Source organism: Callorhinchus milii, unplaced genomic scaffold, assembly GCF_018977255.1.
Source record: "Callorhinchus milii isolate IMCB2004 unplaced genomic scaffold, IMCB_Cmil_1.0 Scaffold4, whole genome shotgun sequence".
NCBI lineage: Eukaryota > Metazoa > Chordata > Chondrichthyes > Chimaeriformes > Callorhinchidae > Callorhinchus > Callorhinchus milii.
In genome coordinates this window covers 30977470-30994457 of record NW_024704745.1, presented here as the reverse complement: position 1 = coordinate 30994457, position 16988 = coordinate 30977470, and the positions used below count along the sequence as shown (strand labels likewise).

Here is a 16988-nt window from a genome sequence, read left to right as displayed (position 1 = left end):
TCAAGTGTCAGCCCCGAGGCTCTGGAACTCCATCCCCCAGTGCCTTCGCCTTGCTTCCTCCCTTTCCTCCTTCAAGGCCGGTCTCAAAACCTTTCTCTTTGACCGTGCCTTCAGCTCCCCTCTCGACTCTCTTCCTCCTCCTCGCTCCCTCCCTTCCCTCCCCTCACCCTGACCATTTCCCCCTCCTCTCTCCCTCCCTTCCCTCCCCTCACCCTGACCATTTCCCCCCTGCTCGGGTCATGACCCAACTGTGCAGCGCCTTGGGATGTCCTCCTGACGTGAAAGGCGCTCTATAAATGGAATCTTGTTGTTGTTGTTGTTGTCTTTGTCCTTTTTGAAGAAAGAACCGAAATTTGCAGATGCACACTGGAACCTTTTCTGATATGTCAGATTTTTTGCAGAAGATCACAAGTGTAATTCCCAGCACGTGCACCTTTATGGTTTCAGAAGACACTGAATGTTTTGCTAATTTTTGATCCAAAACAAATTTCAGAAATTCAGCAACCTCCTACTTACATTACCAAAGTCCTGACAAACCAGATAAATATGACTGCTGAAATGTTCTATGGTGATTTCAGACATTTCTTTTCCCTGCAGGCCTCCAAAAATATTTGAATTGTGAATGATCTTTGGAACTTTTAAGGTTTTTCCCTCTTTCAGTTCATGTGAATCTGTGAAATGGATTTTCACCACATTTCTCGAGATTAATGTAATGTGCACAGCGTTGAAAGAACATTTCTTAATTCATGCATTTCATGGAAAAAAAGTAAATTTATTAGATTTTTGTTTCACTGCAGAAAAGCTACAGTCCTCAAAGGAATAACTGCTCAAATCTGAAGCATTAAGAGTATTTTGTTCTCATTATTATTCATTATCAGTGATCAAACAATCTCTCTGCAGTGTAAGATGCACATTCATGAATTAGACACAAAGTAAACACACTGTTTTCACAATAATTTAACAGCCCAAATGATTGCTAATGACAGGAAGGTGAAAACCTGACGGAAAAATAATTACATTTCACCATTTAGTCCTGTTAAATGTTTTTTAAAAAAAAGTTGTGGTATTATTTTCATCCTTTTTGCAGTAGGCAATTTAAAACTATATTTCATACAATCAAATTCCTGTTCAACTGGTTTCTCAGATCAGCTTGTTAGATATCAAAAAGGTCACCCAGCATTCTGTTTAAGTAAAATCTGTTAAGCCAAGTTTATTCAAACAAAAATACCATTGAAGCGCGCTTATTTCAGCAGTCAACCGTCAACGCCGCTAGACCGAGTGCTGCGAGTCCGGAACAGGGTTCTTTCTTAGTTGTTTCAGTTATTCAGGCTTTCGATCTTCCATCACCGTCTGTTGGGGCCGTTCCGGACTGATTTCCACTTCTCTTTTTCGGCTACTTATAGTCAGTCGCCTGACTTGCCATTACATCCCGTATTTACATATCCAATCACTTTGCATTTTACCTCGCCTTATTCGGTGGTTTGTCGACCAACCACCTCGTGCTTCCTAGGGCCCCTCTACCCACTTCTGATACAGTCACGTACTCAGGTTAATCAATCATTTGCCTTGGTGCCAGCCTGACTGAGTCTCCACAAGGTCTTCCCTTTTTCCTGTCTAAGATAGGAGATTGATCAGTTTAGGGCTGTATCTGGTGCTTGTTATTTTGTTATGTGGGATCATTAGTATATTCCTTTTAAGTGACTGGTTATTTCTTATCAGTATCCCGGGATGGTACCAAGGTCCTCTAGTTTAAGCAACTTGCTCATTAGTTGCTATTCTTGAGGGTTCTGTCGCTTGGCAGGCCCTGTCAGAATCTAGCGACTTATTGCTAAGTCGAGATCCTGTGTCGACCGGTACCTTGGATCGTTACCTCTGTGGGCTTGTTGTCATTTACTGATAAGAGGTGACCCCCTACCCTTTTCCAAAGCTGTCCTGTTATTCTTTCAAAAACAGAGAAAACCAGATTTGTCCTATCCCATGACTGTCAGTACTTTCTCCATTCTACATTTGTTTGGAGTCCTGTAGCTCAGTGGTTAGAGCACTCGCTTTGCAAGTGAGAGAACCGAGTTCAATTCCAGGCAGAGGGCGAAACCTTGGGCAAGTTTCCTTACTCCACACGCCTGATAATAATCCCTCCAAAAAAATTCAATAATAAATTGGTCATTTTCAATCCATGACTGTTTGCGGGACACTGCTGTGCGCAATTGGCTGCCGCGTTCGCCCACAAATATACAGTAAATTCACTTTACAGTATATTATGTGAAGCGCTTTGGGACGTCTAGAAGACGTGAAAAGCGCTATATCAAATGGAAGGATTATTATTATTATTAATGTTCATGATTATTAGACTACAACTTCTATAATCTAACAGTCCCCACCTTGAGACCGAAATAATGATAATAATGAGGTCTCACAAATACACCAATACCAATAAAGCAAAAAATAAGCCACATAAAGTCACAATCATTCTAAATAAAATTATGGCTTTGGCAAGCACAAAAGTATATGGCATGAGTAATAAAGCTCAGTGCAATTAATTAATCAGATTGATACAAGGGCTGTGATTAGGAATCGCCTTGTTAACGTGGTTCGATCAATGTTGATTGTAGAATATCCCTTCTTAAGATCGGTTAAACTTGTCTTCTTTGCTCCCAAACTTAGACCTTTTTAATCATGTCACCAAGTCAGCAGTGAGACATTTCAACAGCTTGTTTTTAGCATTCATTGTAGGGTTAAAAACATTGTTCAAGGTCGGTATACTCCTTTTGTTCTTTGGCAACCTTTATGTATTGATGTTACCAATGTCCTTGGGAGTCCATAGAATCAGTTCTATTCCAGCCAAACAAGTCATGAGTCTTCACGATATCCTTTTTGGACAACCTAAGACAAACCAGAATTCTGGGTTTGCGAAAGTCCCCACCTCAAGTGGGTGAAGCTGACAACACAGCCCCACTCTCACTATCAGAATCTTCACGATTCCCTTTTGCCTCAGCCACCACATCAATCCTTTCAATCAATATTAGCATCTGTAATTACAGCACATCATTATCAATAATATATGATTAACAACAGTACGGTCACAGAAATTTGAAATATTATTTCAGTGGATGTTCTCTCTATCCTTGTCCGCTGGCATTGAGCATTACTGAAATACTGGAATAGTCAAAGTAAATGTTACATAAAATAAATCAGAACAATCACTTCTCCTTCTTGAACTATCAGTGTTTACCTATCAACCCCGTCACCGCGCGCTCTACCACACCCGACGCATAGAAAAACCCGCGCAGTTGCCAATGTAGACCCTGTCCTCTGGGCAGGTATTGGCTGCTGTTGTGAAGTAGATGATTGATTGGGTTGTACTTGTCCACTCATCTCCCCCCAAGACGGTTGAGCTGAAATTGAATGTGAAGACCGGCTTTGTAGGTGGGAGGGTAAGCGAAGTATAAGTCGTCCCAAAAGAAGTTGCTGGAAGGAAAGCGACCTCTGGAGGGTGTAACCAGCCATTGTCAGTATCTGTAGGAACTAAATCACAAAGTGAAATCTCTCGTTTCTTTAAACGCTTTAGTTAGTTAATATAATTGCAGTAAAGTTGGTGACCATCATGTGAAGTGAGAATAGAAATTTGATCTATTTGTGCTACTGCCTCAAAATACTTGCACTACAAGCTTTACCAGGGATTCAATTGTAGCTTAATTCATTTGTGGGACATGATCATTAGCTGTAAAAAGTTTCACTTTATGTGGAAACCAAAGGGTTAACACTCTCTGAGCTGCCTGTGCTGGTCAACATGAAGCAGTTAGTGTTTGTTTGTTTACACTGTTTGTTTGTTTACACAAACCAGAGTGGGAGCAGTCAGTGAATTTAAACTGCTCACAGTCAGTGATTTTTAAAGTTGCTGTGCTGTATAAATTTAACATCTCTCGTTCACATTTTAAATCATTTTCCTTTTCTTCTAACGCTTTCTTTAGCTCTTTATTTTCCTTCTGTGTTTCTAGACATCCTTGTCACATAATATACCTCATTATATGTTTATATTTCCTTCCTAGTTTCAACTTGCCTTCAACCACTTGATTCTCGATATGATACGTTTAATTCAAAAGTCCGCTCTTTCAACTCTGCTGCCCTCTGTCCGATTTTGGCGCATATTTTATTGTCATAATTCTTTACCCATTTCTTGAAAATTTCCCTAACCTTGGCCTCTTTTGAGGGATTCATTTTGTTTTTTTAGCAGAGCTCACAGGATTCTTCCCTGTTCTTGCTCTCCAGGTTTTTTTTAGCAGAACTCACAAGAATTTTACCTGTTCTTGTTCTCTAAACATGAGCCTTCTTATATTGTTCTTTGACTGCCTCCATCTCCAAGGATAATCCTGATCCCTACCACGAGGACTTTCTCTTTAACTGCGCCCTGCCTCTGCCGTGACACAAGCTATACCAAGCTTATGGAGACCGTTTCCCCGAATCGTCTCTGCGGCGAGTCCTTCTAATGCTGCTCGGGAGTGGTACTACCAGTGATAGTAAAACCAGAACCAAAAATAACGACAAACAACAAAGAAAATTATCCCGAGTTTTAATCTCTTAGTTACACTTTTTGTCTGCGAGTCTACCGATAATCACTAACCCCTGTCCCTGCCTGTACACAGATCATGCCGGATCCGTGGAGCCTAGTTCTCTGATCCGTTTCTCTTAGGTGGGTTATTCGGGGTTCAGTGGTCGCCACTACCAGCAAAACAATGTTTTGTAACTAAAGAAAACTCGTGCTATTCTTCTGAGAGGAGACGGTGATGGAGGTGCGGTGCTGACTAAAGCTATGTGTGTGTGATTGAGTCTACCTTCCTTGTGATTCTTAAAGGGACATCTCCACACTGGTCTCTCTCTCTCTCTGGAGCCTTCCTGTTCTTTTAACTGTTTTGATAGGCCGATGCCTGTTCCTGTTATAATTACTTTATATACTAATTTGTTCCACTTCCAGTGGTTTTCAAATTAGGTTCCAATTTTTAACACAAACGATTAATACCCCCTTACGAGTCGATGCTCCATTAATATCGTCAAGTCCTTCTGACGATTTTAGCCACACCGTTCCAGACTCACGAGTCACACCATCAAGTCCTTCTGAAGGTTATCCGAGTTGGCTTAACAGATTGATTTTGCTGGGTCCCTGTTTAGGCGCCAAATGTTAGATATCAAAAAGGTCACCCAGCATTCTGTTTAAGTAAAATCTGTTAAGCCAAGTTTATTCAAACAAAAATACCATTGAAGCGCGCTTATTTCAGCAGTCAACCGTCAACGCCGCTAGACCGAGTGCTGCGAGTCCGGAACAGGGTTCTTTCTTAGTTGTTTCAGTTATTCAGGCTTTCGATCTTCCATCACCGTCTTTTGGGGCCGTTCCGGACTGATTTCCACTTCTCTTTTTCGGCTACTTATAGTCAGTCGCCTGACTTGCCATTACATCCCGTATTTACATATCCAATCACTTTGCATTTTACCTCGCCTTATTCGGTGGTTTGTCGACCAACCACCTCGTGCTTCCTAGGGCCCCTCTACCCACTTCTGATACAGTCACGTACTCAGGTTAATCAATCATTTGCCTTGGTGCCAGCCTGACTGAGTCTCCACAAGGTCTTCCCTTTTTCCTGTCTAAGATAGGAGATTGATCAGTTTAGGGCTGTATCTGGTGCTTGTTATTTTGTTATGTGGGATCATTAGTATATTCCTTTTAAGTGACTGGTTATTTCTTATCAGTATCCCGGGATGGTACCAAGGTCCTCTAGTTTAAGCAACTTGCTCATTAGTTGCTATTCTTGAGGGTTCTGTCGCTTGGCAGGCCCTGTCAGAATCTAGCGACTTATTGCTAAGTCGAGATCCTGTGTCGACCGGTACCTTGGATCGTTACCTCTGTGGGCTTGTTGTCATTTACTGATAAGAGGTGACCCCCTACCCTTTTCCAAAGCTGTCCTGTTATTCTTTCAAAAACAGAGAAAACCAGATGTGTCCTATCCCATGACTGTCATTCTACATTTGTTTAATGTTCATTATTATTAGACTACAACTTCTATAATCTAACAAGCTGTAGCGAAAGATACAGCAGGTTCACATGACTGTATCTCTTTGATCTTCTACTTCACTCCACTGTTCACTGCTCTGCTCTACTAACTCAGGCCTGCTGCACATCCCCTGTTCCGTCCGCACCATTAGCAGTGGTTGAACCATCAATTATGATACCCTCAACCTCTGGAACTCTCTTCCTCTAACCCTCCAACTCACCTGCTCTTTGAAAGGTTGGGCAAGTTTCCCTACTTCACACGCCTCTGTTCACCTAGCAGTAAGTAGGAACCCGGTTGTTAGTTGCTTGGTGGGTCGCTTTCCTGGAGGTAATAATCCCTTCAAAAACTTTTTAAAAAATAAAACATAATAATAATTTGATCACTTAATCCATGACTGTTTGTGGGACACTGCTGTGCGCAATTGGCTGCCGCGTTTCACCTACAAAATATAAGGTCAGTTCACTTTGCTCTCTATATTCTGTGAAGCACTTTGAGAAGTCTCAAAGATGTGATAAGGAGCTATATCAAGTGCAAGGATTATTATTTTATGATCTTAAAACCTAACTCTTTAAAAACACCTACAATCACTTTCCCCTTTCCCTTCTACCTTGTCTAGTGCGGAGCACTTCACATTGACAGGGTCAGATGTTTTCCTACAATAAGAGCGCTATATAAATTCAGGTTTTTGTTGCCAACAGATAAATGAGTTTGAAATGTACTCAATGGGAACACTTGACTTCAGTCTTGTTCAATTCACCTGCATACTATTCCTGGCACGATAGTGGGAGAACTATTCCACTCCTATTCGAAAGATTTTAAAAATCCATAGTTTTAATTGGCAAGATGTTGGTGTACAATTGTACTATGGGGGGAAATTAGTAGGATTTAATGTGATAATTATCACATTGTTAATTTCACCTTTCAATGAGAGTAGGGGTTCTGTATTTCTGTGGTTATTTTCTAGTGGGATTCTTTTGCAAACAATCCAAATGAGGACTATGACCAGTGACTGGAAATGCACCTCTCAATGAGTTATTGTAAGAACAATATTCAGCAAGTGTTGGAGTAAAGCTCCTGAGAGTTAGTGTCATGATGTACTTCCGGTTTTGCTCCCATTGGAAATCACTGAATTTGAGACCCTATCAACTTACTCTTGCAGGCTGTGTACAGTTGACTAAACAAGGTCTCACATTTTATGGAGAGATTTTACAATTTCACCAATCTAGATGTATATTCAAGCTTGAATAATCTGCACTCAGACAGCACAAACCCAGAGCTCTGTTTGCACTATGAGCTTCCCCATTGTTCAACATTTTGTCAATGTCTTCTGCACTGATGAAAGTTAATATTTTTACTATTAAGGGACTGAAGATTTGTCAAAATTTTATTCTTGTTAAATGATCAATAGCTAGCAAAAGAGTTGTGGGTTGTAACAATTAAAGTGATGGGCATTTTCTGAGGATGTTTTAGAACTTCTGGCTGGACAAAGGTTCAAAGGTTGCTGTTTCTTCCCTTGCTTGAAATTTAAGGGATTGATTTCAAGATCCTCAATCTCACTGTCAAATCACTTCACACTCACATCCTACTCCACCATCACTCCACTACTAAGCCACCTTCGCTTAGCTGGCTTGGGTCTTCTGATCGTCCCTCATCCCTTCCATTCGACCATTGGCAGCTGTGCTTTTCGACTCTGTGCCCTGAATCCCTGCCTCATTCCTCCATCTTGCTTTCTTTTTATGTGTCTTCAAATCATACCTGAAAACTTTCCTCTTCAACTGTGCCTTCGGTCTCTTTCATGCTCGGCATCAAACCATACTGCTGTTAGGCACTCCAAGATGCTACCTGCATGAAGAGCACTATAGTAATGTAAATTGTTGTTTGTTGTTGTCAATTCTGAAGCAGCATTGGTAGAAGCCGTGTCCTCTTGGGGTCTGGTTTGGAAAAAGGGCAAACTAATGAGATACACTTTTGAAATTGTCCAAATAAAGTTGTTGAGATAAAGGAATGGACTTCTGATAATTATCACAGCTTGCATCACATTCTTTACCCCCATTAGCAATTGCATTTCTGTCCCCATCTTTCATTGTACTTAGCTAAATACTGTTACTATGGTAACAGCACTTGCGATTCTAAGATGTTATTCTAACTTCACTTCCTTTCCCTCCAAGGCCTTGTCCTTGGTATTAATCATTGTTCAGCCGAAGCTCACTGTGGTGTGGGTTTAGTTGTTTTAAAAAGATTTTCAGGGGATGTCTCTGTTTTCTGGACATCTCTGACACTTCATTGGACAGACAATCAATCATTACATGCAGCACATAATGTGACACTCAGATGATAAGAAAGGGAGCAGGTTGTTTGTGTTTGCAGACAGCTTTTGCTGTTTGCTTCTCACAAGAAACACAGAAAATATGGAAAAACCGGAGCAGGCCATTCAGCCCAGTTAAGACTGCTTTACCAGTTTGTTAGCTCTCGGAAGAGCTTTAATTCCAATGCCCTTCCCATTTACTATACCCGTTAATGTCTCTACTACCCCAAGTATGAAGAAATGATGGGAGAAACAACCTTCTCTTTTCAAATAGTGTCACAGAAATCTTTTAACATCCACCTGAATAGACAGATTGCGACTTCAGTTTAATGACTCTGACTAAAGATGGCATCTCCAACAATGCAGTGTTCCCCATTAGAGCTCTGGAGTGTCAGCCCTGTGGCAGTCATTCACAAACATGGACTGGGGAAAGCGTTTTCAGCAAATCGAAAAAACGTATTCAACTCCAAAATGCTGTGATGGTATTGACGTGAATTTAGCTCTTTAAATAATTCAGGCTCCAAAGCTCCACTAAGAGCTTCACGCACATTTGCTCCAGCATTAAAAAGTCACAAACTGCAAATCTTGCCCTGAGCAAGTTCATTGTTGAAGATATTTCCATTTTCTCTTTTACAACACACGCTTCTCAGTTTTGAGATTGTTTTTCAGAGACCTACTTATCTTTTGTTCCGGTTGGTGGGTACTTACTGTGTGATTCCACTCATAGGGCAATGTGCCTAATAATAAAATGCTACATAGATTACTTTTGAATAATCCAGTGGAAAGAAAAAAGCGTGGGCACAATAAAGCCCTGCTGTTACCTTATTAAGAACTATGAACTATGAATGGGGAGAAATGTTTCACCAGAATGAACCGAACCGTGAGTGGCACTTAAAATTGTAAGTTGTTGTTGTATTAAGTTGCTGGTACATATATGGTCTTGGTTTGTATCATATCTAACAGGCTTACAGGCAGTCATGGGTTTTCTTATCAATATTTTAAATATTATTAACGTCAACAAGACCAAGGTCCTCCTGATTGGATCCTATCAGCGCTTCCACACCTCAGGCACTGGCAGCATCACCATCTATGGATGCATACTCTACCTCACTGATTCAGTCTGGAACCTCGGTGTCTTGTTTGACCCTGAACTGTCTTTTCTACCCCACATCTGTGCCATAACCCGCTCTGCCTTCCCCCACCTCCACAACATCACCCAGCTCCACCACTGCCTCAGCCTTACCAACTCTTCCCTGCACAAACTGCAGATCATCCAGAACTCTGCAGCTTGTGTCCTCTCCCGCACCAGGGTCTGTGAACCCAAACACATAGACAAACATTTTGTTTTTAACTATACTCATCTGGGAGGACTTCTGTGGGAGAACTCCTATTGGGAGGACTAAGTGGGAGGACTCGGCACTTTAAAAATGTATTTTGTTGTTGTTGCTGTGGCTTAGCTTCATCTGTGTTCTTTATTTTGTTTCTGGCGCTTGGCTACATGCATGCTATATGATGCCACAGTGCCACTTTGACTCGGCGGCCACCAGATGTGACTGCAGAAAAAAACACAAAACTGAAAATAACTTATGAACGATAGAAGATACCCAAACACAAATTATGACCATGTCACTCCCAGGTGCAAGACCTTTCCGATGAGATATAAATCATGGCTCTATGTCAAATGGTTATTGCGATCCGTCTTGAAGCACAGACAGACAAGACATTGTCACTTTATTAATATAGAAGAAGATAGATAAAAATTTGTCGTAATTTCCAAACCTTTTCATTTTCCTTCCATCAAAATGATATTCAGAGAATTCTCCCCAACCCAACTGTAAGGGTTGGGTTAGTGACTGAACTCCCTCTGTGGGCTTTCTTTATTGAATTTTTCTTCGTGTATTACTGCTTCATGGATATCACGGCTCGGTAGCTACTGGAAACAAGCTATTGATTTGGCACGGACTTGCCTGAACTGGTGTGGGGGTTTGGCAGCCCAATTTTGGGGCGTCAAAAAATGCACAACTGAACACCCAGACCAATGTAGGCAAGTCCGTGCCAAATCAGTACCATGTTTCCAGGAACTTCCATGCAGCGATGCATATGCCGCAGTCATTAATGAAGAAAAATTTAATAATTTATTTGGTTGGCCACAATTCGTCTATGCATTCGCTGAGTTTCACCACAAGCTGGTAATGTAGCAGTTCAGGTGGGTCTTCAGCCACTATCCCTCATTTCTTTCACTCAGCACCTACCATCTGCTTTAGGGCTGCTCTAATGGCCTGTCCAATATAAGTAATGCTCTGTGGGGTTGCTCAGATGCATATGTCAGAAGAATGTTGGCACCTGAGCTCGATTCCTGATGCATGCAAATGTTTTACCATTTGTTTGGAAAGAGTAGTGTTAGTAACATGCCTCCTCATGCCAGTTTCTGAAGAATAGAGTGCAGGAGCTCAATCGCCTGATAGACAAATATTTGGCTATACTGTAGCACTAAAAGGGCACCCAAGCGCACGTGCTGTTGTCACTGTTGTTAATTGCTTTTGATATGGTATCCCAGGGCAGATAATGTGCCTCCTATTGCCTGCTCAGATTTGGAAGAAATGTTGTCCGGATAATGCAGCTTGCTCTGAAAATGTCAAACATTCTATATGTACCAGTGAGGGGAACGGTTCATCGGGCGTTTTTGAGAGGAATATCAGTGCATGCCAGTACCATAGATGTGCATACATACTGTACTGGAATTATTTTTGCAATCCACATTCTGAGGGTGGGTGCTGCTTGATTCATGCGAACTACAAGGTATGGGGACTGAAAGGATTGCTCTTTAAAAGAGCCAACATAGAGAAGATGGTCTGAATGGGTATCTTCTGTGCTGTATATTTTATAGTTATGTGCTTTATTCATGCCATTTCAATATTGTATATAATGACCCCAAATAAGAAAGCTCACAAACTCCAGTTTAGAGGCAAAAGCTATAAACCAATCTCTTTGAGATACTTAAATTGCTATTAGTGCATATATTTGGGTTGATGAGTTTTGATTGTTTTTATTGGGTAATCTAGGGAAAGGCCATGGTCAATAATATAGGATGCCAACTAGACAGTCAGCAACAAAGTGAGATATTAAAGCAGAGTGGTTAGTTGATGCAAAGCTTGTATTTTTAAAGCTGATAGATTATATCAGGAAGGAAACATTGAGGAAGATGAGGAGTCCTACAGCATCAATGTCCTAAGAAGAAACATAAGAAAGAATGGAATGAGAAATGCTCATTTGGCCCATGAAACCTGATTCCTTTACAGACCATACAAAAGCTATTCCATGATGGATTGCAAACCTCCCACTCTCATCTCAAAGCAGATAATTGGAGACTATACATTCAGGAATAGAGGCTGATTGTATTATAATAATAATATACAACAACCATAAAATTAAACCATATGTTCTTGTAATGGGTCCATGGAATAAAATGGCTGCTGATGCCAATTCTTGCCCCTCTACTCACAGACATCATAAACCTCTCGCTGTCCACTGGGACCTATCGACCGCGCCTTTGGTCACCTTCCCCCCCCCCTCCCCCTGGCTCAGTCTTGGGATCCGAAACTGTAAAGCGCTCTGAGATGCCGTCCGGTGTGGAGGGCGCTATATAAATCCAAGTTGTTGTTGTTGTTGTTGACACTGTTCCCATCCCTTTAAAAACAGCCGCCATCACTCCTATCCTTAAAAAACCCTCCCTGGACCCATTCCTGCTCTCAAACAACCACCTCATCTCCAAACTCCCTTTCCTCTCCAAGGTCCTGGAACAAGTTGTTGCTTCCCAGCTCTGCTCCTTCCTCTCCCACTACTCCTTTCACGAACTCCTCCAATTGTGTTTCCGTGCCACCCACAGCACAGAAACAGTTCTGTTCAAAGTGACAAAAAACATTCTGTCCATCTGCGACCAGGGCTCCCTCTGCCTCCTTGTCCTCCTCGACCTCTTTGCTGCCTTCGACACTGTTGACCACTCTATCCTCATCCACCGCTTCTCTCACCTCAGCCTTCATGGTTCTGTACTTGAATGGTTCAGATCGTACCTCTCACACCGACTCCACTTCATCTAAACAAACGGTTTCTCCTCTAGCCCCCGGACCATCTTGTGCAGCATTCCTCAGGGCTCTGTCCTTGGTCTCCTCCTCTTCAATATCTATATGCTCCCTCTTGGTGACATCATCCGCAGACATGGGGTCAACTTGAGGTTTGACCCTCAACTATCCTTTCTACCCCACATCAGAACCATGACCTGCTCTGCCTTCCCCCACCTCCGCACCATCGCCCGGCTCCTCCACTGTCCCACACCAGAGGCTGCCGAAAACCCTCATATATGCATTCATAACATTGAGGCTTAACTATGCAAACTCCTTGCTTGTCGGCCTCCTCCCTTCATAGGTTGCAGATCATCCAGAACTCTGCAGCCAGCGTCCTCTCCCGCACTGGGTCCATGACCATATCACCCCTATATTCGCCCGACTCCACTGGCTTCCCATCACACAGAGGAAGCAGTTCAAGATCCTGGTCCTCACCTTCAAAGCCCTCCATGGCCTTGCTCCCCTCTACCTCTGCAACCTCCTAATCCCCTACCAACCTGCTCGCTCCCTTGGCTCAGTGGTTTCCAAACTGCTTCAGGGCCCCCGCCTAGCCTGCCCCACTGTTGGTGACTGGGCCTTCAGCCACACTACCCCCACCCTCTGGACCTCCATCCTGCAGTCCCTCCACCTCGCCCCCTCCCTTGCCTCCTTCAAGACCCATCTCAAGACTCTCCTCTTCGACTGTGCTTTTGATCAGCCTGCTTCCCCCCTTGACCTCCACCCTTCCCAATCCTAACCCCAGCTTGGATCCGAAACACTGACTGTCCAGCACCTTGGGATGTCCTCCTTTTGGAAAAAGCATTAGTAACCGCAGACCACATATTGTCCTTTGTTCAGCTCTAGGGCCATCAGAGTACCTGAATCGACATAACAATGTAGTTAAATATATCCACTGGACAATCTGTTATTGGGAAGTTCAAATATACTAGCAAAAGTAACATCTATTCAAGTGTGGCATGGCAACATTATTTGTCTGGCTGACCCATCACTGAAAACCACTGAAAAACTATCTCTACGGAGTTATCGAAACTGCAATAATAATCAAATCCCAATGTGGTTCTTGACCTACAAGCTTCTGACTGAGAAGTGAGAGTGTTACCAACTGAGCCGGCTGACGCACAATATGATATAAAATGCAATATAAACCTGAGAACAAAACTCTTGAGAATTTTCATCAGCGGATTGTTTATTCTCCCAGAAATAGAAGTTCGCATGGTTCTGTTTAGAACTGCTCAGAAAAATTGCAGCCACAACCAAAACAATAAATTAAGTTTGTCTGGTGCCTTTCACATTGGGAGGAAGTCCCAAGGTGCTGGGCATTCCAGGGCTTGGACCCGAGCTAGGATCATTGGGGGTGGAGGGCTGGGAGGGTAGGGGCAGTCAAAAAGAAGGATCTTGAGATGGGCCTTGAAGGAGGCAAGGGAGACGAAGGGACTGTGGGTTGAAGTTCCAAAGGGTGGGGGTAGAAAGGCTGAAGGCCTGACTGATCACAGTGGGGTGGGCCGGGTGGGGGAACATGGATCAGGCAGGATCTCGCTGAGCGCAGAGTGCGACAGGTCGAAATGAAATTATCAGGTCACAGAGTTAGGGAGGAGCAAGGCTGTGGAGGGCTTTGAAAGAGAAGACGAGGATTTTGAATTCTGTCCTCTGGGGCTGGGCAGCCAGTGGAGCTGGGCAAGGGTAGGGATGATAGGGTCATGGAGCCTGGTGTGGGAGAGGGCACAAGCTGTAGAGTTCTGAATGATCTACAGCTTGTGGACGGAAGAGTTGAGAAGGCTGACAAGCAGGGAGTTAGGGTAGTAATCTGCAACCTGTGCTTATTAGCAGATAAATAAAATGTAAAAAATATTTACTCTTATCCAGGGCACACTATATAGTGAAGTCACAGGCTTAATAGGAGTAACCCAGGAAAAATATTAGTTCTTTGAATTTTTCATCTTAAAGGAGAGAGTAACTCTGAATAAAGATTCAACCAGTTTGGCACTTTCAAGCCACTTCTATGTATTTATCTTAATGCAGTGCTTGTGTTTAAAAAAAATAATAATTTGGTCACTCAATCCAAGACTGTTTGTGGGACACTGCTACAACAACAAGTGTCGGGGCCTGAACATGGGGTAAGGGTGGTGTAGGGGTGAGGGAAGGCAGAGAGGTGGGAGGGAGACCAAAGGCATGGTCAAAGAGAAAGATCTTGAGGCCGGCCTTGGAAGGAGGCAAGGGAGGAAGAGAGGCGAAGGGACCATGGGATGGAGTTCCAGAGTGTGGGGGCAGAGAGGCTGAAAGCCCGGCTGCCGATGGTAGGACGGTTGAGCAGGAGACATGGAGCAGGCCGGAGCCCGCTGAATGGAGGGAGTGGGCAGGTTGGTAGGGAGTCAGCAGGTCAGAGAGGTAGGAGGGGGCAAGGCCATGGATGGCCTTAAAAGTGAGGACGAGGATCTTGATCTCGATCCTCTGGGGGATGGGGAGCCAGTGGAGTCAGGCGAGGGTGGGAGTGATGGGGTCATGGAGCCTGGTGCACAAGAGTGCACGAGCTGCAGAGTTTTGAATGATCTGCAGCTTGTGAAGGGAAGAGTTGGGAAAGCTGATGAGGAGGGAGTTCCAAAAATCGAGCCTTGATGTGACGAATGTATTGGTGAGGTTTCGGCAGCCTGAGGGGTGAGGCAGCGGCGGAGTCTGGCAATGTTGCGGAGGTGGTGGTAGGCAGTGCCGCTCATGGCGTGTATGTGGGGGAGAAAGGACAGTTCAGGGTCAAACAAGATACCCAGGTTCCTGACTGGCTTAGTGAGGTTGAGTGTGCAGCCGTGGAGGCTGATGCTGCCAGCGCCTGAGGTGCGGAGGCACTGGCACGAGCCATTCTGTGAAGCGCCTTGAGATGTCTCGAATACGCGATAAGACGCTATATCAAATGCAAGGATTATTGTTATTTTTATAGCCTCCAACTTAGAGGCCCATACTTTTACCATTTTATTAGATAGATAATTTAGTGAAGTGACATTTGGAGAAAATCTACCCACCATTAGCAACAATAAAACTATCTCAGCAGGGATCTCCCCTTTCCTTTTTGTTTCTGTTCTAAATTAGATATCTTGAAAGAAGGTGAAACAAAGCAAATATTAACAAAATATTAATATATGAAGCAGATCAAAGAACACATCTTACAAAAAATAACATCCAGTAATTTGCTGTTGGAAAGTGATTGTGTTGGCCAGAGCAGCAGGAGAAAGTTCACTCTCTTTTCGAATTGTGCCTTAGGATCCTTATCCTCTACCTGAACAGACCTGGCTCTGAAAAGGGAAAGGAATACAAGTTGCCACAGGTTGGGACAAGTGGCTGTAGTTCCAGAATTTCACCAAAGTCAGGGGACAGGTAGTTTGGTGAAGGATACATTCAGTAGCAGAAAGTTTCATGCTGTGACAGGTCATCACTCTTGATATTTATCACTTTGAATTTTGAATCCCTATGTTTTAAGTATACCTTTCAAAATCATAGATTTATAGCACCAGACTTGCCAGGTGCCCACCTGTCTGTATAAACAGCCGATTCTGGCTGGATAGTCCAATATGGCAACATTTCCTGTTTCATCAGTTAAATTTATAATTTATAAATAGCAGAAGACCCAAATCAGAAGCTCAGAATTTCATTGGATTATTTTTCCTCAGTCATAGGTCTAGCAATGGAAAAAGTAACATTTATCATCACCTTTCTGCTTCCAGTTTTCAATCTAACCAACTAATTTGCAATTACTTCCAAGAGGTTTAACCTCTTGCAAAAAGCCTCCTGTGAAAATGTGCAAAAATAAACTCTCCTGCAATGGAGCTCAATAACCCCCTTTCACTAACTAACTTAGCTCAAAATAAATCCAGTATGGTTGTCAGGTATGACCTAATAGTTCTAAAGACATACTGACTACTCTTTTTGCTCATTAGATAACCATTGATAGCATCTTGCAAAACACACTGAAACATTCTCCCCACTAGATTTAAAATAGTGACTAAATACATTACTATATCATGTTGCTTCTTGGTGAATGCTTAGAATAAAATAGCACACTGCTGTTAATTTTTTTATGTGTTATGTTATAGACACATAACCCAATGCATAGAAAATTATGTATGTATTTGATATGAGTCACATGAAGCACTTTGGGATGTCCTCCCAATGTGAGAGGTGCTATATAAATGTAAATTGTATTGAATCTAATTAATATTACATTGGGACATTCTGCCCCTTCACAACATAAGGAAGCATACTCCAAAGAGGGAATGTATCCTTTTTAATTGACTGAAACATTCAATTCAATTGAACAATCTCCAAAAGTCCCTAGAAAAATCATGTTTCAGCAATTGCCTCATCAACATGGTTAAACTCATTCCAAACGAGCAACCAGTGTTGCTTCTTTGCCAAAAGGGACTGCTCCTGAATTTTTTACATCTAAAATTAGGCAAGGATGCCCTCTTTCTCCCGCTTCTCTATAATTATAGAAAAGATGTTAGCTTTATAGGTCCCTAATAATGATAATCCGAA

The 16988-nt window shown here is 42.7% G+C and overlaps 1 protein-coding gene across 8 annotated transcripts in view; it reads left to right on the top strand.

Moving 5' to 3' along the window:
* LOC103176881 (protocadherin-9) overlaps nt 1-16988 on the top strand; it is a 397017-nt gene that overhangs the window by 174884 nt on the left and 205145 nt on the right. Inside the window, exon 5 of one of the 8 annotated variants that reach the window (XM_042333965.1) lies at nt 4708-4732. The exons of the other annotated variants lie outside the window; for them this stretch is intronic. Within the exon in view, the coding sequence (XP_042189899.1) occupies nt 4708-4732 (25 nt within the window). The remainder of the gene's footprint in view (nt 1-4707; nt 4733-16988) is intronic. 8 annotated transcript variants of the gene reach the window in all.